Source organism: Alligator sinensis, unplaced genomic scaffold (assembly GCF_000455745.1).
Source record: "Alligator sinensis unplaced genomic scaffold, ASM45574v1 scaffold1499_1, whole genome shotgun sequence".
In the NCBI taxonomy this organism is placed as follows: domain Eukaryota; kingdom Metazoa; phylum Chordata; order Crocodylia; family Alligatoridae; genus Alligator; species Alligator sinensis.
Window position 1 is genome coordinate 895,106 of NW_005842494.1, and position 22,920 is coordinate 918,025.

At 50.4% G+C, this 22,920-nt stretch overlaps 1 protein-coding gene across 1 annotated transcript in view; it reads left to right on the top strand.

Annotated features, from left to right (window-relative positions):
* Positions 1–22,920, top strand: part of PLXNA2 (plexin A2) — a 249,898-nt gene that overhangs the window by 221,274 nt on the left and 5,704 nt on the right. The window contains 7 exon segments of the mRNA XM_025212958.1: positions 376–518; positions 2,280–2,548; positions 10,909–10,975; positions 12,089–12,235; positions 13,254–13,413; positions 14,219–14,322; positions 18,352–18,451. Of these exon segments, the coding sequence (XP_025068743.1) occupies positions 376–518; positions 2,280–2,548; positions 10,909–10,975; positions 12,089–12,235; positions 13,254–13,413; positions 14,219–14,322; positions 18,352–18,451 (990 nt within the window).

Here is a 22,920-nt window from a genome sequence, read left to right on the forward strand (position 1 = left end):
TGGCAGGGACAGCAGTTTAAAAATAGGATCTTTGTTTCTGTGTGGAGCCTTTACAGGTATTTTAGGAGCTGATACACAAGGTGTGAATCGCATACCAATTAACAGGCCTCTTTTGTTCTCAGCATCTGTGCGTTGTGCTGTGCTTGCGTTCGCTTGCTCTCGGGTGCGGTGGAGTGGGCGCTTCAAAGCGAGGGTACACCTGACCCGCATGTCGGGGTCCACGGTAAACCAGTGTCCCTAGCTGACCCATGGCTGTCCCCTCTAGGGAAGCAGGCTCCTGGCTGTTCCCAAAGGCCCACCTTCAGGTCCCTGTTCTCACCTGTGACTGCATTGCCGTCTCACAGCCTAATCCTCCCCTTCCTCTTTCTCTCCCAGCTTTTGCAGAACTGCAGACAGACATCAACGAGCTAACCAGTGACCTCGACCGCTCAGGGATCCCGTACCTCGATTATCGAACATACGCTATGAGGGTCCTTTTCCCCGGCATCGAGGACCACCCCGTCTTGCGGGAGCTGGAGGTAACGAAACACCTGTGCCCCCGAGCTCTTTCCCCCAGCATTGCTCTTTGTCCTTAGATCGCTTGGGATGGTCTTCTGGTTCCCTCTGGGAGCCTAAATTGAAACTCGCACCTTCCTGCTTCCCATCTTGAATCTTATTAGATGCGCTGAGATAAGTGCAGAGGGCATGGAGTTTGTTCTGAGAAATGGCCCCAAAGTGTCTCTCTGAACCAAGCTGCCCGTGTCCCTGCAGCCTCTTCTGTGCCTGACCCAGGTGTATTTTATTTTGGACTTTTTTTTACTAAAATGCCAAGATTGAGCTTGCAAAACCAGCAGCAAAGTGGCTGCTTTAGCCCCCTAGGTCTTTATATGCAATTCCCTTTAGTCCTTCTATGGTGGAGAGAAAACCATGTGCTGTATTTCTGGCATTTCGCTAGAGCTTCCCAAGGGGTGAGTGTTTCACCCTGGAACAGCCCAGCACTGGGTTTGCTCTAGGTGAGCCATTTCCTTTATTCCACTGTGTTTTAAACAATTCATCTCTGTGTTAATGTCCCTGTATCAGCCATCGCTGCCTTGTGCTGTGGTCCCATTAGCCTCCTTCCAGCCGAGCTGGCTTGGGCTGGTCCATGCTTGGATGGGAAATTGCTGCCTGGTGCCGCAGGAAGCATATCACCGATTTCATGGGATTACCAGTCCCCCAGCAGGGTAGAAGTCCCAGGAGGAGTTGGACTGGCTTCTCCACTATGGCATATTGGCATAGCTCCAGGGAAACCAATGGATCTATGCTGGGTTACACCAGCTGAGGGTCTGATAGCATCTCTAGGCTGAGATGTGAGAGGCCGTGCTCGCTTCAGGTCATTACCATCCTGTTACGCTTCATATGAGCAAGCATGAACCCAGGGTCTCATGTGGTTAAGTATATTCTCTCTGTGTAAATCCCTCCTGCAGCTCCAGGCAGCCCCGCTGCTTACCAAACAGTGCCTGTGCTTCACGGCACAATAGCAGCGCTTCACCCCAGAAGTGGCTGCAACTTGCCAGCCGATGAAGGCAACCCTTCGGGGGCACGGAGGGCGTGATAGCAATGTAAGAGGTGACGGTCCCATTAACCGAAGTTCTGATTAAAATCAACAAATTCAATTAAAGCCTCTTTCCGCAACCAGAGAACGCTGCACAGCTGGCCGCAGCTCAGCTGGGGCTGCCTCCGAACCGTCTCCCTCTCCGTTTCCCATTCCCGGAGCCCTGAACTTTCCGGTCCCGCACATTATGTTCATTATTTATATTGCCAAATAAGCTGATGCTGTAACAAACAAATATGAATGCCTTTTATTTGTTTTACTCATGAAAAACAGAAGCGCAGGAGTGATAAATGTGTTGCCAATTACACAGTTGCTTAATTATGTAACGTTAGTAAAAAAAAAAAAAAAATAAACCAATACATAAGTCTCCAAGATAGTTAGTGAAGAATCGCTTGATGCAGTTCATCATTTTGACTCATAATAAATTACTTAAAACTGGGGCTGGCTGAAAGCCTCAATTAATTTTTTACAGTGGCCCCATAATAAAGCAATAGCCTAAATTAGTCATTAATTTACTTACGGGAGTGTCACTTTTTATGCAGAAGCAGCAAAAAATATGTGTCATTTCTGGGCCTCAAGGCTGGAAGCAGAGGCAGCATTGCATGCAGGGAGCCCAATTCAGAGCAGCAGCAAAGACCCAGAGGGTCAGGGCACAGGGCTCTCTGTCTTCCAGCGCGTCACCAAGGGTGTTGTCCCCTCCTCGCAGGTGCAAGGCAATGGGCAGCAGAGCGTGGAGAAGGCCCTGAAGCTCTTTGCCCAGCTGATCAACAACAAGGTGTTCCTGCTCACCTTCATCCGTACCCTGGAGCTGCAGCGCAGCTTCTCCATGCGCGACCGGGGCAACGTGGCCTCCCTCATCATGACCGGCCTGCAGGGCAAGCTGGAGTATGCCACGGACGTGCTGAAGCAGCTGCTCTCGGACCTGATTGAGAAGAACCTGGAAAACAAAAACCACCCCAAGCTGCTTCTGCGCAGGTAAGAGGAGAGGTGCTCACGGGTCCAGTCGACTCATCTCCACCGGTCTGGGGACACACCTGGGCTGGGAGCAGCCAACATGCACGCACCTGCCGAGCCCTAAGCAAGAGCTGCACGTGGCAGGACATGGGAGCAGAGAGAGAGGAATCCCCCACCCAGTCGGCCCTCCATGGGCCAAACTCACCAGGCAAGATTCCCGGCCGTTGTGCTTTCAGTAATTGTTTTTTGTGCCTGTTTTAGCTTCTTGAGTACCAAGGGGATCAACCTGAACTGCAGTGGGGGCAGGGGGGCTCTGAAAAGCTGCCATGGCTTGGACAACCCAGGTGACAATGACAGAGGGCATGGCGGAGGTGCTGACAGCTCAAACATATGGCTCGGTACTTGCGGGGGCTAGCCCCTATCTTCAGGGTCATGAGTAGGTGTTACTCCATATTTCCAGAGGTCGGGGTGCAGGGGGATTAGTCCTGGCGGGCTTCATGGACAGCTCCCCTCCCTTCCCTGGCCACCTTGAAGACAGTGGAGTTGTCATTCATTCATTTTCCTCTTTGTCGGGTGGAGGCCGCGTGCACTCTCTTTGCAGGTGGCCAGCTCCATCAGCTTCCCTGCTGCATGGTGACCCGGGAGGTGAGGCGGGCGTCCACGTGTCAGACCTCCTGTCTTCCTACTTCACTACCCCGCAGTTGGGCAGGCAAGGCTAGCGGGTGCTAAACAGGAGAGTGGGGGCAGGGACGTGCAAGAAGGAAAGGAATTTCAAAATGGGGACAATCCAAGGAGCAATGGCCTGAAGTTGGAGCAAGGGAGGCTGAGGTTGGATATTAGGAAAAACTTCCTCACTCGGATGGTAGTAAAACATTGGAATAGGCTCCCCACAGAGGTGGTGGAGTCCCCATCCTTGGAGGTGTTTAAGACCCGGATAGACAAAGTCTTGGCTCGGATGAGATAGCTGGGACTGGTCCTGCTTGAAGCAGGGATTGGACTAGATGTGACCTCCTGAGGTCCCTTCTGACCTCATTTTCTGTGATTCTGAGTCCCAGATCCCACGGCCCAGTTGCATTTAAATGTGGAAGGTGCACAAGTCATTCAGATGCAGCGTGTGTGTAACTCCGCCGTCGGTCACAACCCTGCTCCTCTTCACGGTTCGGCATCACAGCAGGCCGGGGAAAGCACAACCACTGGGAGGTCCCTGCCCCGGCACTCGCCTGTTGGCTGAGTTGCTCACGTGGAGTAGAAACCTTTTGATCCAGACGGGGTGGGGAGGTGGGAACACACTCCAATAAACCCCAGCAGAAGGGTATGATCTGACTGAGACCAGGTGCTCACTAGGGGATGGCCCTTCAAACTGAAGAAGCGATGTGAGCTAACGAACTCTGGAAGGCAAATGCTGTGTCCAAGTCGTCCCGGCTGCGTGTGGACGCCAGTGCCGACGGCCCCGTGGTATCTGTCTGACTTGTGGAACTTTTTATTCCAGCTTCCACAGTGATTTTGCACGTTGTACCACAGCACCCTAATGATGGCTCTGAGAGGCACCCCCGGCACAAGAGGCTGAGTTGCTGTTAGAAACATACTTTGGAGGTTGTGCCTTCTAGACATCTCATTGCATGGTTGCAGTTAATTAACATTTCAGAAGCAAGGTGGCAAGGTCTCTTCTGATTGCAGTAGTTACTGTTTTATGGCAGGGGTTTTCCAAGGAGCTTGTGCCAATCCTCATGAAAAACAAACTTTGGACTGTATGATTTCTTTTAATTTTAAAGGTAGAAAGGGATTCAGTGGGTAACAGGTCCCAGAACTGTAAGCGCCTTTCTCTCCTGAGCCTATACATCATCCCCCTGGACTGCGAGGGATCTGTCTGTAAATACCCAGCCTTGTTTTATGGCAGGGGTTTTCCAAGGAGCTTGTGCCAATCCTCATGAAAAACAAACTTTGGACTGTATGATTTCTTTTAATTTTAAAGGTAGAAAGGGATTCAGTGGGTAACAGGTCCCAGAACTGTAAGCGCCTTTCTCTCCTGAGCCTATACATCATCCCCCTGGACTGCGAGGGATCTGTCTGTAAATACCCAGCCTGGTTTTGCATCCTGTGTATCAGCACGCAGATATGGTAGTGCCGAGCCAGACATTAAAAACCTCCATGGACAAATATAGCTCGCAGATTCAAAGGGATAGCAACACAGGGTTGACCCCATCTCTGCTCACAGCAGCTCTGGACCGCCTCAAAGGCTTGCCTCTCTGTGGCCATCTATCATGAGAAGCACGTCCATGAGACCCGCCATTTGCGTGGTCAGACGATAGGTCCATTTAGCCCAATATCCTGTGTCTCAGTGGCAGGGAGAGGATGCTGAGGGGGAGGAGGAGGATGAACACCACGCGTCCACCACTGTCCACCCCTCGCCCTTCTCTCCCTGCTGCTTCCAGCATTTGGCCTGTGCTCTATTTAGGCAGGTTCTTCTACAGCCTTCCTCGCTGCCGTGTCCGAGTGCCTTGCAGATATTAATGGATTGTGTCGCTTCGACCCTTCGGCCTAGTAAAGAGCCATCATTCCTTGTTTACAGCTGGGAAACTGAGTCACCGTTTGGATGAAACGGTCAGCTGAGATCACGCGGGGAATCTGCTGCAGAGACCAAACCTGGGTTTGTTACCCCCCACCAAATCTGCACCCATGGTTGAGACGGGGGGCCGTCTTGCGTTCTCCCCCCGATGGTACCTGGGGCCCCCGTGGTTCTGCAGGCCCCTGGGCTGTGCCCCAGTGCCTTGCTGCGATGGAGGGCACTGCCCTGCTGCCAGCCAGCCCGTGCTCCAAGCCATCGCCGGGTGCAGCCAGACACCACGGGGAAAATTTCATGGCTCAAGGAAGTTTGCAGGGATTCCTCCAGTCATAATGAATGTAGTTGACAGGAAATTGCTCTAAATCTGGCCGTGTTTGCGGAGGCAATAACTCATCTCAGAAATGGAAGCCGTGTTAATTTCCCCCGTGGTTTGACGACTCGCTGTGAAGGCGTCTTCTGCCTGAGCTATCAATAATGACTTTTCACTATACTCTAAAAATACAGGGCTCATGATCTCAGCACTCTCCCGGCCCAGCTCCCCCCTCGCTCCTCTCCACCCCTGCCACCGCGGGAGTCGGGTCCTAGGACGGCGCGCCACATCAGAGCCAGCCTAGCGCGGTCGCGGGCTGATTCCCAGAGAAGCCAGGCAGAAAGAGGGGCCAAACCCACAAGGAGCATGTGTGGCCAGCCATAGATCTCATTCAGCCCCTTCCCTGCTTGGAGCCACATGATATGGTTATTCCTTTGTTTCTCAGCAGATGACGCTGGACCCAGCCCTGACATGGAAAGGGTTCAAATTTGGGGTCTGGGCACCATCAGGGAGAGGAGCTGAGCCAGAAAGGAATGATCTTCTCCCTTAGATAATGCATCCAGCCCTTCATGTAGCTCTTCGGTTGCAAGAGGCTGAGAGCTGAATGTCCTCTGCCTGCCCGGGCTAAATCCTGACATGCATATTAGTCCAATGGGGCACCACCCTGAGCCCCATTTGAATAAGGGATGGTTCAATATCCTATTGCCAATCCTTTGAGTCAGTGCAGCCTGGCCCTGACCTGCCCAGAGATGGGTCTCTACTGTCCTCTGTGCAACCAGATTTTTAAGTGAAATATGTGAATATACATGATGACAGGAGACCCCATGCCTCTGTCTGCTTTAGCTGCCATGCACCTTGGGTGCTAGAAAAAGCCCACGGGGAGAGTAGGGAGCCCCTTGTCTTCCATGTTTCTGAATTGGGCTGCTTGGCCCCTACTGGCTCCCGCCATCTGGTCATGTAAAGGGGCATATACCATGTCTCCTCTCTTTTCACTGCCATGCGAACATGCGGTTAGTGTTTTCCTACTAAAGAGCAGGCTCATGAGGGCACTGCCCACTCTCCTCTGTGTCACTCCAGCCTCAGGGGTGAAAGGGAGGAGGAGGGATTTATGCTCCCTGTGTTTGTGAATGGTAGCAGGAGTGTGCATGCAAGTGCACACACACACAGACATGCTTGCACATACATACTCACAAGTGCTTGTGTGAAAGATCATTGCTGGCCCAAGGGAAAGCAAGGAGCAGTAAATTCCCAGGTAATCTCCCTGCTACGCTGGAGCCAATTTCTAGCCTAGCTATAATTATATGGTCCGTTATTCCAAATACGATTTGCAGGGCTGGGGCTGAGCTGCCCCAATGCCCAGCCCTGCTCCTGCTGCACGAGGGAGCCTGCCCTACACGGAGGGGCTCTGGCCCCACTTGCCCCTGGTGCTGGGGCTCGGGGCAGGTGGTAACGCTGCAGCGTGCGCCGAGGCAGTGGGGAGAGGTCTCCCTGGCAGCAGCAGCACTTGAGTAGCAGGAGCCTGACAGTGGGGCGGAAGGAGGTGGCTATTGACGGCATTTAATCAGAAACGATTAGCTGTGGATTAGCTCTGTGAATTATCCTCCCAAATCTGGCGGATGACACAAGGAGACCAAATGAACCCAAAGAGTCTTCATTGTCAGCCATTCAAATTTGCTTTTAATTTGATCATCCTCACCCCCTGGCATTACCAGAGTCTTTGCAAATGCAAATTGTTGCACAGCAGCTTAAGGCCATGGGTGAAAGGGGATATGTGGCAAGTCCAGACTTCAAGCACAGAACACATGCATGGATCTGCAGGTCTGCAACCCATTGAAGAGACCCTTGAAACCGAGACTTCATCCTGCCAGACATGCATGGACAGGAAGGGCCCAGCTCTCCTTTGAGCTATGTTGATGTTGGCCAGGAGTAGCCCAAGGGACGTCAGTGGAGGCTGGCTACTGGCTCCTCAGTTCAATCTGCGAATTTTTTAAAATTCTCCTGCCATTGGGGCAGCATCACCGAGATGAGCAATGCCAAGAGCACCAGCATGGACCTGCCCCCACCATTTTCACTCTTAAGTTATCAAAAGATGTTCTGGGCAGGGCAAGACAAGACAGGTGAGGAAAGCCTGGAGCCTTGAAGCCAGTGCACAGCACAGAGCTGCGCTGGAGGGAAGATTTCTGAAGATGCTGTGGGTCTGCGTCCTCCCCAGAGTCTGGTACTCCCCCACCTCGTGCTCCAAGACAGCTGGTCCCCTGAGGCCTCTCTGGAGAGGGAACATGAAACTTTTCCAGCTTCTTGTGCCAGGCTGCTAGAGCCAACTTGCCTTTGCTGCATGAAGATCCAGGCATTTCAGCTGGAAACCTTACAAACAAGGCCTTTTCCAACCCCGTGGATCTGTGCGCTTCTTGGTATGAGTTAGTATGCAAAATACTCCGAGCTGGAACATTTTGTTCCGAGTTAATAATGAATGAGCAGCCACAAAGTGAGAGATTATTTTATTTTATTTTATTTTATTTTATTTTCTGAGCTCTCTGGTGGCAGCAACTGCTAATTGGTGTTCAATGCTTTCTCTCTTTCTTCCTCTCGTTCTCCCTCTCTCCTTTCCAACCTCTCTCGGGAGACGGGAGGAAAGCTGACATTAAATCAAATGACTGCGCTTGTTGCTGCCATAAGGAGCATGCAGTGGTTCAGAGACCCAGACAAAGCAAGGGAAAATTAATAAAATCCATATTGATTTTTGGGCTCTCCCAGCTCTGTTTAGTTTTGTTTTATTCCCGGGGCCCTGGTGAGCCAGAAGAGCAGCCAAGGGCTTTGGTTTCTGGCGTCAGGCTCTTTCGGAAAGTTGTCTCCAGAGTGTACTTTGCCCTCGTTATGTGGTCAATATGAAAAGGGTTTTCTCCGAGTCTGGGGATTGTCCTTGCTGCTTTCATCTTCAGGAGCTTATTTTATTTTTTCAGAGACAGATCTATAACGGCGTCTCAGACACCACAACCGCAGAGCAGAAACGATACCTGCTGAGGAGCCGGTGCAGCACGCTGAAGGAGCTGTTTTCTACAGCTCAGCGGCCCCATCTCGTGTCACGGGGAGCAGGGGAGGTCACGCCAGAGCATGGCGGATGGAGCTGGAGGGCTGGCTGGGCAAGACCTCCAGCACAGATCCCATTTCAGAGACTAGCCCTGGTACAGGAGAGCAGGGCAAAGATGCACCCCTGGCCATTGCTCACAAGGAGCTATGCTGTCTGCAGCACCATGATGAAGGATGGAAGCTGTCTCTTTACTTCGGCTAAGGAAGGACTTGGATTGCCACCTTTAACTGTTAATGCCATCTGCAGCAATGGCTTCACTGTGAATGTGCCAATGGAGACAGCTGGATGCTAGGCTGTGCTGGGCATGATCAGTGGGAGATGCTCTTTGTCCCCATTGCCCCTCAACTCTTAGCATTTATAAGTGCAACGTGTTAGCCACAGGTGTTTGCCAGGGTTCAAGCATGGGTTTGCTCCCAGGGCCAACCCCTGGCAGGGGTAGATGGTAGAAAGAAAGAAGCCTACACAACTGCATTTCAGGCAAGGCTAATATATTAAGGTCATTGCAACACAGCAAGGAGCAAGAAGAGCTGGTTGCACCATTTGTTCTAACATTAGTTAGCAAGCTCTTCACATTTGATCTTGATTTCTTCCATCACCTTAATATTCACAAAGAGTCTAGACAAACAACTCTCAGACTCCTAGTGGTTCTCCATCTGTTGTGATGCGTCACCTCAGCCACGTGCTCTTGTTTCTCTACCCTAATTGGATGACTGAAATAGTATAAACAGCAGAATAGTGAATATGACAACTTCCAGTTTGTATCGCCAGACAGCTAATCAATACAGGCTTACATTCTTCTGGGATTTGCTGACACTTTTGCAAATACTGGGCCAATGTCCAGGTGCTGATAAACAGTGGATAACACGAGTCTGGGTAGCTGAGCACATTCAACTCACTATCGTTTTTCCTTTTTTTTTGCTTACTGAAACACTGGTGAAACTGCAACTGTTATTTACCCTCCAACCCGCTTAGCTGTGCATGCAACCCCTATAACATTACTGCTGCTGTAATATATTGTCCATTGTATTGTAACAGACTGTGTGCTTGGTGCTGTACAATGCATAGCAAGAGGCATGCCCTGACCCAAAGAGTTCATACCTAGGCAGGACAGATGGAGTGAGGGCATGAGCACAAATCCAGGCACTGATGACTGCCACCCAGCTATCTCCTGCCCCAAGCAGACCCTTTCCTAAATAGTTTGACAACATGGTGCTTTAAACATCAGAAGATGCCTGGAGTTGGGTTTGCCCCGATGCCCCCAGCATGGCAGGCAGTAACAACGGGCTGCAGATGGTCTGTACTGAGGACTGGCCTCCCATTGCTAGACCTGGCCAGCTATCCCAGTGCAGCATAGACTGGGAAACCAGGATTTGCTGGGTGGAGTGGGCACTGTCATCGGTCAGCAAAACTGGAGCTAACTCCCAATATGAAACCCAGCCTGAGAGGCCTGCCAGGATCAGGAGAGCCCTAGGGCAGAGAGAGCTGGACCGTCAAGGAGGGCCTGGCATGCAGCATGTTCCCAGCTAGCACAGCTGGTTGGTAACAAAGGAAACATGCTTGTCCACCGATCTGCTTCGACACACGCAGCAACTGCTCTCCGGAGCCTGCCTGACAGCCATTGCTGAGCACCTCCAGAACTGGGTGGTGACCAGGGGGCTCCTCACCCTGCCACCAGCTGTCAAGAGACTGTCCCCCACCCCCCATCCCAGGAAAAAAAAGGGACAGCATCACTTTAAAGAGACACCAGCAATCCTGCGGAGCCAGCATTAAAAACTATCATTAGGAGCCATTGTATTTAAATTAGAGATAATCTCCAGCACAATGTGGGGAGAGAATGCTGGGTGGGGCCGGGGAGAAAGCTGCAATTTCCCAGCCATTGTCACTCTGCTGTCCCTGATTGCCAGCAACCACGGCAAATTCCAGTGATTTTCAGAGCCGCAGGGTATAATTTGCACCACGTGCAAGGAGCTAAAGTGCCACCAGGCATCCCTGTCAGAGGGGCTTGTGACGGACTGTCAGCTGGGCTTTGTTCCTCACTGTTCCTAAGCAATCTGCATACGATTGCCAATGACATGCGGGTGGGGGTCAGTCCTAGGGGTGCTGAGGCCAGAGTCCCCATCGCACAACCTCAGCAGTATGGTTGACTCCTGCTCCAAATCATCCTAGCACATGCAGAAATTGGGCCTGAGAGTGGGTCATGCCACCAGATGCCAAGGAAGGGACAGAAATGCTGCTATTGTCATGGCTTAATAATGCATTCCCATTACCTCTTACTCCCTTTGGATGGGAGAGTGAGCTGTTCCTCTCCTGCCTGTGGGTAGTTTCTCTTCCCAGCCCCCTGCACTAGTGCAATGATAGGGACCTGCCTGGGCTGGTATTCTTACATGCACAGGATAAAGCACCCTCCTTTCTCTTTCCAGGACAGAGTCCGTGGCTGAGAAGATGTTGACCAACTGGTTTGCCTTCCTTCTCCACAAGTTTTTAAAGGTAAGGGGTAGACAAAGCATCTTCCATTGTTCAGTCTTTGCTGTCTCCATGGACCCTGGTGGGGAGCTTGGCTTCGAAAGCATCTAGCAAGATGCAAAAAAAAGGGTGACTCAGTTTCTCTGGCTGGAATAAGGTAGCTGGGGCTGGTCCTGCTTTGACTAGACATGACCTGTTGAGGTCCCTTGCAACCCTCATATTTTCTACCATCCTAGTTGCAGGGCTAGTGGTTGAATCTGAACCATGCAGGTGTGGAGCTATAGTTAAACCAACCACATCTAAGGTGATAGCCACCATGCTTGCCCTTGGTCAGCCCTGAGCTCTGGAAATACCGTGTGCACAACACACGCCTGATGCACCTTATCCTAGCCTCCACCCAGCCGGATGAAAGCAGTGAACACTCTCATGGGCTCCTTGTATAGGGCCCTTCCTTCCCTCCAGAAGACTTGCTTGGCTTATGCTGGCCCCACCAGGGCAGTGCTGCATAGCACTACGCCCGCCGCTACTCTGCTCAGCATAGCCTGAAACACCTCAAGTAACAGAGCTCCTGCTACCTCCCCTAGGCACTATTCACAGGCTAATGGACCTCCCTGCCTGGGAAGGTTTCCTGCTCTTCCATCTCAGTTCCCTTCACTTGGTTTCACCCCATTTCACCTCCCTGGACCCCCTGGAATAGCCCAATCAGTCCATCACCCCCTGGGTGCTTGCAGCTGTTTGGTACTTACAGGCAATTATCACTTCCTCTTCCCACCCCAGTTACAATAAATATTTGGTTAAAGCCGTGCTTGTTTTTGGAAGCTCTGTGAAACTAGCTGCATGGAAATGACCGAGGAGACCCGGACTGTCAGATTCCTGCTTTCCAGCAGTGCAAAGGCAGGGAGCACTTACTAAGCCAAAGACAACAACCACCCCAAGCACAGTCGGGGGGAGCCTGGTTCTGGCTGTTCTCTCCCAGGGGTGCCCAAGGCCCTGAGCCTGGCTCACACATGCATTTGAGGGTTAAGGCAGCAAGATGAGGCTGGAAGTTGATTGTGCATGCGTGTTTGCAAAGTCCAGGCCCTGGGGAAGGCGCACCCTCACCTGCCTCCGGGGTTTGCCATGTGCTCTGTGCAATAGGAATGTGCTGGGGAGCCCCTCTTCATGTTGTACTGCGCCATCAAGCAGCAGATGGAGAAGGGCCCGATCGACGCCATCACGGGGGAGGCGCGCTACTCCCTGAGCGAGGACAAGCTGATCCGGCAGCAGATCGAGTACAAGACTCTGGTGAGTGGCTTTTGGCAAGGCCCCGTTGAAACTATATTCACATAAGCTCCAGCTCCAAACATCCCACCAGGACTCAGGAAGGAACTGGGCTAGGTAGTCAGAGGTGGGTGGGAAGCAGCTGTCCCCTCCTAGGAGAGCTCTGCAAACACCCACTTATTGCCTGGGCTGCAGACAGGATGGCTGGAGGGCCCAGTGGTTAGGGCACTCACCTGTGATGTGCAAGACAAGGTCCGGGTCCCTGCTTCAGTGGGCTCCTGCTGCAGCATTGAGCTCCCAGTTGCTGCAGGGTCTCTCCCTCACCCTGGTTCTGAGCAGCCCCTAAAACCTTCCCAGTGCAAATTGCATTGAAACAGGCTGGTCCCTATGAAAAGCTTTAGTTCAATGATTCCTCATTTTCCAGTGAAAACACCATTTTGCTGGGAAGATCCCATCCAGCTTGGAGAGCTGCACATGCACTGCACTGGCACCCCCAGCATGGAGCTAGCTGCTGCAGAGCAGTCTCAATCCTTCTTCCCACCCACAAGCAGGAAACACATGGCTTTATGACCCAAACTCTCAGCTCTCTGACCCCATCTCCAGTATTCAGGCCCCAACTCTTGAATGGGAGGTAAGCTGTGGGATGCCAATTCCCATGGCACCGAGTCCAAGCAGAAAGCCTCAGGGGTTAGTTAGTACACAGTTAAGTGTTTGCCATGATTTGCATATGCAGATTGTGTGCACAGCCCTGTCTGCTGAGGTTTAAAAAGAAAAAAAAAGGCTTCATGTGTGGGATCATAGATGTCTGTAACCCTTTTTAGCTGTATACCTTTATTTCTATATGCCTGGAACATAAGCTCTTAATTTAATGAGCTTCCCAAAGGCAACAGCAGTGATACACAGGTGGTGCCCACAGCATTAGGCAGGACCTCCGTGTTGGTGGGGAGTCTTGCCCGAGGGTGAAGGCCGTCGCTGCTCTGTGAGCTGTCTGTCAAAGCCTCCCCCCCCCCAGCCAAGAGCCATTCAAGCCATTCTCTTCTAGATCCTGAACTGTGTGAACCCCGATAATGAGAACAGCCCAGAGATCCCAGTGAAGGTGCTGAACTGTGACACCATCACTCAAGTCAAGGAGAAGATCCTGGATGCCGTGTACAAGAACGTCCCGTACTCCCAACGGCCGAGGGCTGTCGACATGGACCTAGGTAGGGGTCTCTGCCCTGTGGGAGTGGGGAGGATGAGATGGACAGCCAGGGCTATGCCAGTTCTTAGACAAGCTTTAAGGAGGCCGACAGCCCTGGCTGGATCCAGGCTCTGCACAGGGACGCCTTCCTTACACTTGCACACCACCTGCCCCATTGACTCATGCCAGAGCAAGCACCAACACCAACTCTTTCACTGCACCAATCTTTGCACTTTATAGCCCCAGTTAACCTGGGTCATTTGTGGCTCCCCAAAAAAATAGAGCTATTGTCCAGGGAGCAAGTGACCCCTCCAAGCCCTGCCAAGCACGGCCCCTGCAGCCAGCCAGCTATGTGCACTAGCACTGCAGAGGGATCTCTGCCTTGGGTCAGATAGCCTCCTTTCCTCCCCACCCCCATCATGGTAAATTTTCCAGCCCTATGGGAAAAAGGCTGCTCACAGCTCCAAGGACCTACTGTCCTTGGTGGAAATGAGAGCAGAATTCAACCCTGCTTAGACCAGAGGTACGTCACAGGTGAGGCTGCTCACAAGCCAAACAGTCAGAAGTTAAAACCGACATAAGTATGTGGCACAGGGGAGTCCCCACCCCAGAGCACCTGTATCCTTGGCTGAATCAAGGCTCAGTTCATCACATGATCAGGCACCTGGTTCCCAGTGCCTGCTCCTTTGTGCCCAGTAGCCACAGTGCCCTTTACTCCAGGCTTATGCCTCGAGCATCTCTATCTCCCGAGGTTGGAAGCAGAGGGAAAAAGCTGATGCCAATACCCCCCCAACTGCTGTGTCACCCTGCGTTTCCCGCCCCTGCAGAGTGGCGCCAGGGACGGATAGCTCGGGTAGTCCTGCAGGATGAAGATATCACCACCAAAATAGAGGGCGACTGGAAGCGACTGAACACGCTGGTGCATTATCAGGTAAGACGAAACCCCCCCCAGGTGCAGATCTCCCAGAGCATGCAAGGGGAAGGAAAGCAGAAATTAATTCCTTGGTGTCTCATCTGATGAGACAGGGAGGTCACGTCCCTGCCATAAGCCAGGCTGGTTGAAGGTGCTCATGCATAGACAGGGAAGTGACTCCGACATAGCTCTTATAGAAACTACCAGAGTTGAAAGAGGACTAAATTAAAAATGCCAGCAGAGCTCATGAGAGGGACACAGTATGCAGGGAGGGCTGTGCTGCCACCAGTAAAGAAGAGAGGAGCCCAGGAGGGGCTATCACCCTCCAAATCCACACATGACAGTGAAAGCCTGTGGGCTAAACCTTACTGTCTTGTCACCTATACGACAGCACCGACCCCCTTAGCGCAGAGCCCCGACCCAGATGGAGATGCCGTGGATTCAGTGCATGCACCCTGTAGTGCCCAAGCCTCCTGCAGCCATCTCCCATCACAGGACTAATCCTACCTTATCCTGCTGAGCATGACCCTACCCTAGGGCACTACGGCTGCAGGTGATAGCTGGGCAAGCAATTATCTGGCATTAGGATGATGATTTAATTCCCCGTCTCTCTCTTAATCCCACATCTTTTTGGCAGCTCCTTGGGGCAGGATTTTTGCTTTTTTTACATTTACATGATAAGATAGTAACATGTGCAGCAGGAGCCGCTGATACGGGTACGTCTAGTCCAGCCAGGAATTGGTTTTTCATATTCCATCCTTTGTGGACAAGCCAAAAAGGATGCAAGAGGAAATCAGCACTTTTCAGTGGATTTTTTAACTGCCTTATGTTACTGAACAGAGAAATATAGACCTGCTACAGGTTTCCACTGAGCATAAACAGACCTGTGGAACAGGGCTCATTCTCTGCTGCCTTCTATACAGCATTTAGAATAATTTGCTTGAAATCATATTACATTTCAGTGCAGTCCTGTTGGTTTCATCCCCATTTAGCTCTATAGGATGTCCATGCCCAGCTTTCCCCAAGAAATAAGTTAAGTACTGAATTTAAAATGCAAGAGCAATGCAATGGCATGTGTAGAGTTAACTGAGAGGCAGTAAACCATGACGAGCTGTCAGCCAGAGACTGGAAAGGCTGAGAAGTTAGAAAACTCTTAAATGACTAATAAGCAGCAGCAAGGAAAGGTCTGTATGGAGTCCCAGCCACCTAGACGGGTTCGGCTATTGAGCCCCACACCTGGAGTCGTGGAGCATAGCCAGTATCCTCAATGGGCCATGTTAACCAAGAGAGTATTAGCTGGACCTCTTGTCTGCTGTTCCCCCCTCTCCATCTTTCATCCTGTGTTTTTTAAAAGGTGTTCCACAGCACGTGGGGGAAGCAAGGCAACCAGAATATTTATAAAGTTGTACTAAAAGTCAGCCAGCTTCTCACACGTCTCTAGGGCTCATGGAAGCATGGCAACAATGGGGTGAGACTGGAAAGGCATGCATGTTCCAGCTGATGCTAATCTGTACACTAGTGCTTCTTAGCTGACAAGTCATCCGAGCCAAACTTTAGCAAGCGAGAACACTCGATGTGTTTGGAATTTTTAATACTTCTCTCCTAGTTAAACTGTGGCTCTGCTGAAACTGTATCCAGCCTCAGCGGCCTGGGAATCATTGCTTCTGCATGTACAGACCCGAAGCTGCCTTTGTATTCCATGCGCTGGAATACTTAGATTTCACCTTAGTGAAATTAAACCAAAGTGGCAGCTAATAACAGCCTAAGAAAATAATATCACTACTGATCGTTTCTTCCATTGACTTAATAAATTGGGTGAAGTGAGGCAGGGACAGAGGAGGAAATAACAGGGGTGCGAAGTGTTGTACTCAGCCAAATAGAAATGTCTCATTCTAGCTGTGTGTAACAGGAGTCCTTATTATTATTATTATTATTAATAATAATAACAACTTAAATTTACCCAGCACCTTTCATCCTAAAGGATCACTAAGAATTTTAGAGCCCATTACATGTTAGCGCTCAGTCTCCATTTGCCAAGGTGGAGCGCGCCAGCTGCTTTGCACTGGCAACACTTGTTTGATCTGCCTGCAGTTGAAGGGGCAGGAGGATTTTAGGGTAGTTGTCCCACTTGGCCTTTGGCTCCCATACTGCTGTGACTTCTCATCTATTCAGCAGAAGAGCCGAGCAGAAGCAAGGTTTTCGGTCTTATCAAAGCCAGCATGCATCATCTTTGTTATTTGTCCTACAGGTCATGTTCAGCCTACAGTCAGGGACCAGGGCTCCACTATGCAAGCAGGAGATGCTTAGTTGCCCTGAGACATGATGGTCACATCTCCCCTGAGGTTATGCTTGTTGCCAGCTTGCAAACTTCAGGAGGGTTTAGATGAAGAAGGGCTTGGCATATCCATATCAGGATGCTGTTCCATGGAACTGGGAGACCAGCACATAGATGGACCAGAATGGGAGAAAGGCTGATGTTTTTGGCTAGAGAAAGGCAGGGTGGTACAATGAAAGGTATGATCCAAGACAGGTTGGACCCAAAGACCTTGAAGATCAGACGGAGTTTGGACTTCAGGTGATGGGCAGCAAATGGCTAGTTTCAAAGAAATGAATGATGCGGACCAAGCAGGGATGAAGGAAATTGTAGCAGCTCCACCCGGGACAGGCTGGAGAGGAGAGAATAGGGTGCCAAAGAGGCAAGAAAGGAAGGGGAAGTGAGCAGGATGTTTTGGCTGCAGGAATAGTATTGAAGGAACAGATTTTGCATAGAGCAGTTTTAGAGAGCCTGGATGCATGAGGGGAAAAGGGAGCAGAGAGGGGATTGATCAGGGAAGAAGTAGCATGCCCAGCGCTGCAGAGAAGTGGAAGTGGGAAGAGGATGGAAGAACTAAGATGAAGAGCTCTTTTGGGAGGTACGAGACCGAGATAGTCTGGCCTGGTCAGAGTGGGATAGGTTTTAGTGCTGCTGTTAGAGAATTGATAGCAGAGCACTGAGGGACAAGAGAAAGCTTAGAGACGATACTGTCCTTCACAGCCTCTGCCCAGAGCAGCTCCCATGTGTGTGCAATAGGGCAATAGTGCTCCCTGCTAGCAAATTACTGAGGATTTAGAGCCAGGGGACAGACAATGGGGGGCGAGGAGACATTTCTTTTATGTAATGCCTTTCTCTAAGTAACTCACTTGCCACATCCCAGGCCGTGCCTTAACCTGAAGTTACTGTAGCTCTCGCTTTCCTGCTCCCTGGCCACAGTGCACCATGGGGCTATTAGTGCAGAATTAAAATGCCAAAGTCTGTTCAAAGGAAATCTGCAGATTCTTAATTAATGAAGATAAGTTAAAAACTTCCAATGACTCTTAGATTTACAGGGAGGGTAAAATTACACACTGCCACTAAAACCTGCTATAACAGTATCTCGTTAGCACTAATGTTCATTTATAGTTTGACTTGCCAGCATTTAATCCCCTTTTTTTGGTGTAATAGAGGGACTGACAATTTAAGGCCCTGAAAGATGGTTTTATGACTCGTTCGGCGGTAAATCAAACTTTTAAAGTTCATAAAAATTGTTAAAATAAAAAATGGTTTAATAGGAATGTTTTATGGTCCATAACATTATTATAGCTGTTTTATTCCCTTTGCGTTATTACTTTAATTGGATCGCAACAATTCTCAGGATCCTCTGTTTTTATTGGATAAAATATAATCTTAAATCAAAATAACCAAAAATGTCTTCAATATGTCTTTTCATTTATCAGCCTGCTCCTTTAGGAGCTCGGACCTAAGCTAGCTTGGACTCAGCAGGGGAATCAACAAGCTTAAAAAGATCTCTCTCATGCAAAGAACACAGACCAGGCCAGCAAAATTATTTTCAGCCTTGTCCTAATAAACAGTGTAACTTCAGAAGCTTCCTGCAAAATCTGCCTTCCAACTGTCTGTGCTTGCACTGCATGCAGCTGTAGAAGGGCAGCATTCAAAGTCCTGGAGGTGGCATCCATACCCACACCTATTCAGGGCCTTAATCTCACTGTTCCCTTTTTCTGCCTCCTCAGGTGTCCGATCGCTCCGTCGTGGCCCTCGTTCCCAAGCAGACCTCCTCCTACAACATCCCTGCCTCTGCCAGCATATCCCGAACCTCCATTAGTAGATACGGTAAGGAGCAGAGTTGGGTGCTGGGAAGGGATGGCTCCCGGACAGTGACCTGACTATTCCACTGCTAGAATCATCTTCAGATTAGAGCCTGGAGTCATTAATTAAACAACTTGATTAGGTTGCAGCTCATGGTTTCCCTCCTTTCAAATGAGAGCACATTTTTGATGGGGCAAACATAGCCACTGCCTTCCCTTACAGATAGCAGGTAAGAAACAGTTCAGCGCTGTTGTAGAACCAGAGAACTGAACCAAAACCAGGCACATCTCATCACCCCCGACATGCACTTGTGGGCAGAGGCGCTTCTGCTTTGTGAACGCACATTGGCTCATGAGAATAAAAGCAGAAGAGGCCAAGGAAGCTGAAAAGGAAACAGCAACAAAAACCACCAACACACCCCTACCCTAAACAACGTTATTTTAAAAGCTTCTTGTCCAGTGGCAACTGAAACCTACAGGAGGTTCGATCTGGTTTATTAGATCTTACAAATGGACACTGATAAATGGAGCAGAGGGTAAAACAGGAGGGAGCGGGGCAGTGGAAACCTGCTTCCACAACTGGACAAGGCCCATGGCAATTTAAAGTGAGTGTCTCAGTTTCTGCAGTGCACCTTTGCAAGGCTAACAGTGAGGGCCTTCCTGGCCTAGTGTCTTCAGCCTGTTGGTCATCACTAGGGGACACCCTGATGCCTCCATGCAAGATATATTCACAAGTGGTGTGTAAAGAGCTAAATAGGAATCAAAGTGAAGGAATAGAGGAAAAAAAGGCAGTTTGCCTTTGGGTGCACAATCAGTCAAGGGGAAATTTCCACAAATGCCAAGAAAATGAGAGCCATCCACAACTGGCCAACTCTTCTCACAGTCCTAGATGTAGGACTCTGCTACTGTTCTAGGAAGTTTCCTTGGTGGGTTGCCAACACTGCAAAGTATCTGGGTTGACCCAGAAAGGGAAATATTTCATTGGCCAACAAAATCCAATTTAGCATTTTCAGAGCTGAAAAAGACTCACAACTGCTTCTGTTTTGGGGCACTGTAACAGGGGGTGCTCTCAGGGCCCATCTACCATTGACCCACCCACCTTTTTCTGGGCCAACCACCCACCTCCTCTTCTGCCATGCCTTGTTATTACATAATTATGTTGTTAACAAGGCAGTAGGCTGCCCATTCTTGCCCCAGTGCCAGGGGGCGCTAACTACAGCTCCATTCCCCTCCTACATTGCAGCCCAAGTCTCACAGATAGCATCCACAGTGCTTAACATCACGGGCCCCACAATCCTCCAGTCCAGACGCCAACTGGATCCCTCCAATCAGGCAGCCTACTCCACCCTCATTCTGGGCTGCTTCGCTCCCTGACATCTCCCCCCTCTCGGGCATGGTCCCCCCAGGACCTTTGGCCTCACCTCCAAGTCGAGTTGGAAACCCCAGGCCCTCAGCTCTAGGCATCCCTCACAGTGGGCCCCTGGCCCTTTTGACCCTTCTGGTCCCTACCCTAGCATCAAACACTTGAGGGTGTTTCAAGTCAGGCTTCTGAACCTCTAGCCCACTCCCAAATCTGGGTCCACTTTCTTGGCTCTACAATGGGGTAGCCCACCTAGTTGTGGGAGCTGGGGTTATTAAGGCACCCCAACCCACCTTTCACTGTGGTGGTCACTGGCCTGGTATTTCCTGGAGACTCCCACACCACTCGGAGCCCAACCAGGCCACCCACTCCCAGCAGGGTGCAGTTTTAGGTCATGCCCAGGAGCCTCCAAAGCATCCCCTTAAACTCCCACTCTTACCTCCAGGATGTTGCATTCACCCTTACAACCAAGCCATGCTTCTACTTAGCCTGCCCGCAGGGAACTGCCCCGTTTATATAGGCGACCAGAGTTCTAAAATGGCCGCCGCAATCAAGCACCTGCTGGCTGCTTGGCTCAGCCCTTAAAGTGGCAGGCACCCACAATGCCCTGTCACAGCCACCCAGGTTTCGAATCTCATTCTACAATGGACACGGGTGCTCATGCTTACGGGTTGGAGGCAGCGTGACACAAGACCTCAAAGATCTTGAGAAAGAAATGATTTATTACAGCAAAAGTCTACATTCTCCGGACAGAGAGGATTGTATCATCATAAGGCATTTTGGTGGTAGTTAAATGTACTGAACCGTCTGGCAGCTATTGATATAGGAGAAAGTCTGTAGTTCGCTAAGGTCATAGATCCTGGCAATGACTCTTTAAACTGGGGAATACTGGGACACAAGTTGCCGGGGGGCTAGCAGGACTGCAGGACCTTGTCGAGATAGCTTTGTTGGAAGGCTAATTGCAAATACTGCCCTAAGCAGGAGAGCAAGGAAATGTATTCTCCGGGGAGCGCACAAACTCAGAAGAAGTGATTGTCTCCTTTCCTCCCATAATTTGCAAAAGGGCAAATGTTGCAGCTCATCTGCTGGAACGGCGGACGTGTTCTTGAGGGAATGGACGCTGTGGCAATGACAAGCTTCCCAGAGGGAAAACCCTCGGATCAGCAGTGTGTTTGACTGGAAACTCAGCTGGCAAACCCAGGCACCCAGGAGCGTGGCATCCTCTCGCAACAGCTTGCCGGTCTCAGGGAGAAAGAAAACTGGTCACAAGGAGGGAGAGGAGGCAACCCCAAAAACAGCAGATAGGATTAAAATTGGTTGAGGTTGGTGATGTGAATGCATCCTATCAGAAAGACACTATCTCAATGCATAAAAGATTCAGACAACATCATTTATAATACGTCAACTTCTTTCTTTTCTTGTTCTGTCTGGATGGCCAGACTACCATTCAAAAGCTCCTTTGGGATAACAGAGAGAGCCAAGACAGGGCAGTTTTGTTCAGGGGTTAGTGTAACCACTGCTCTTCATTCAAAAAAGTTGTAAAACATTATTAAGCTCCTGTATGAAACCAGAGGCTTGGAGTAATATCCTCCACCTCAAACAGGGACATGCATGAATCTTTCCAGAAAAAAAGCAGCACGAAAGACCAGCAAAGCTAAGAGGGGAGGCAGCAAGAAAGCATCATGCAGGACTGGAAGCAAGACCTTGAGAAAAGCCTCAAGTAAAGGATTTTGGGGAAGAGATTAGCTGAAAGGGGGTTGAAGCTGCAAGCAAAGAACCCATCTCATTCCAGGAAACAGGACTTTCCATGGTCATGGTCAATAAACAGGGTGGCATCAAAGGAGCACGCGGCTCCATGAACCATTTCTCTTCTTAGGTTGAACAGCTGACATCTGAGCTAACAGATTTGTGTAGCCTTGACACACATGCACTGATTCACTCACCACGGCACAGGAAATCATTTGCATAGCCGGGTGCAAGCTTGAATAGAAGAAAGTGTGGTCAGAAGTCATGGCTCTGGTAGGTGCTAGGCCCTCATTTCAGGTGCTGTATACCCCAGAGTAATCATCTGCCTCCACAGAGCACAGAAAGAAATCCCAAGCACCATGAATTTTAAGGTCTTTCGCTCTACAGCCCACTGCCCCACAGACTGAGCGCCGATGGATCCCAGCTTCTTGTTTCAAATGTTTATTCCATGGGCTATCAGCTGAGAGCCGAAGAGCATCCACGTGCTGTGCAGCCAAACAGCCTCTTGGATCCACGCACCCTCACAAGGATCATCTGGCCACTAAAAGCACAAAATCCAGGCCAGAGTCCAGTTCCACTTGTTCTCCAGGCAAAAAAACGACCCAGCTTGGGGGGACAAGACACCAGCGCCTAGCGTCAACCACGCATTCATCAGCATCAGACAAAACAAGCATTTGCGAGCATTTGCGCCATCATGGCTCAAGTTAAGATAAATACTTCTAATTGTGCACACGACATGCAAATGAGCATTGCAGATTTACTTTCTCCGCTGTATATCAGCACAGAGCCGGGTTTAAAAATAGAATTGCTAGATGCTTCCCTAGCCGATCCCCCCCCCCCTCGCATTGGCTGGAGCGCTCCTGTTTATCTGAGCATTAATCACGGTGGGACTTGTGCGAGTTTTGTGATGGCTTGTGCATTTCTCTCTGCTGATTGATGGTTGCTTTTGCTGGGAAGGGTGAGTGGAGAGTGGGAAGGCTAAGCTGGCCCCTGCAAAGCAAGCTCTTGCAGGAGGGAAAGGACAGAGTGGCCCATGCACTCACTTGGGGGTCTCGCCAGGATGTTCTCCCCCCCGTCGAGGGCAGAAAGAACCAAGCCAGCACGTTTCCCAAGGGAACTAACCCACCTTGCATCAGTCACCAGTTCCTGATGTGATGAATAATGAAGCAGCTTTTACATGCTCCAAAGAAGCATCTATTTCTGCCTGCCAGGAGGGAGGTGGTGAAAGCGAGGGCTGTGGGGGCCGAAAGGCTGGGAACACGGCAGGTATAAGCGCAGCACTGCCCTGCTGCTTAACTCAATTACTGCTTAATTCCATCCTTTGTTAAACTTGACACCAGTCTCTAGAAGCAAATCACTGGCTTTAGAAATAACACCGCTCCTGCCTC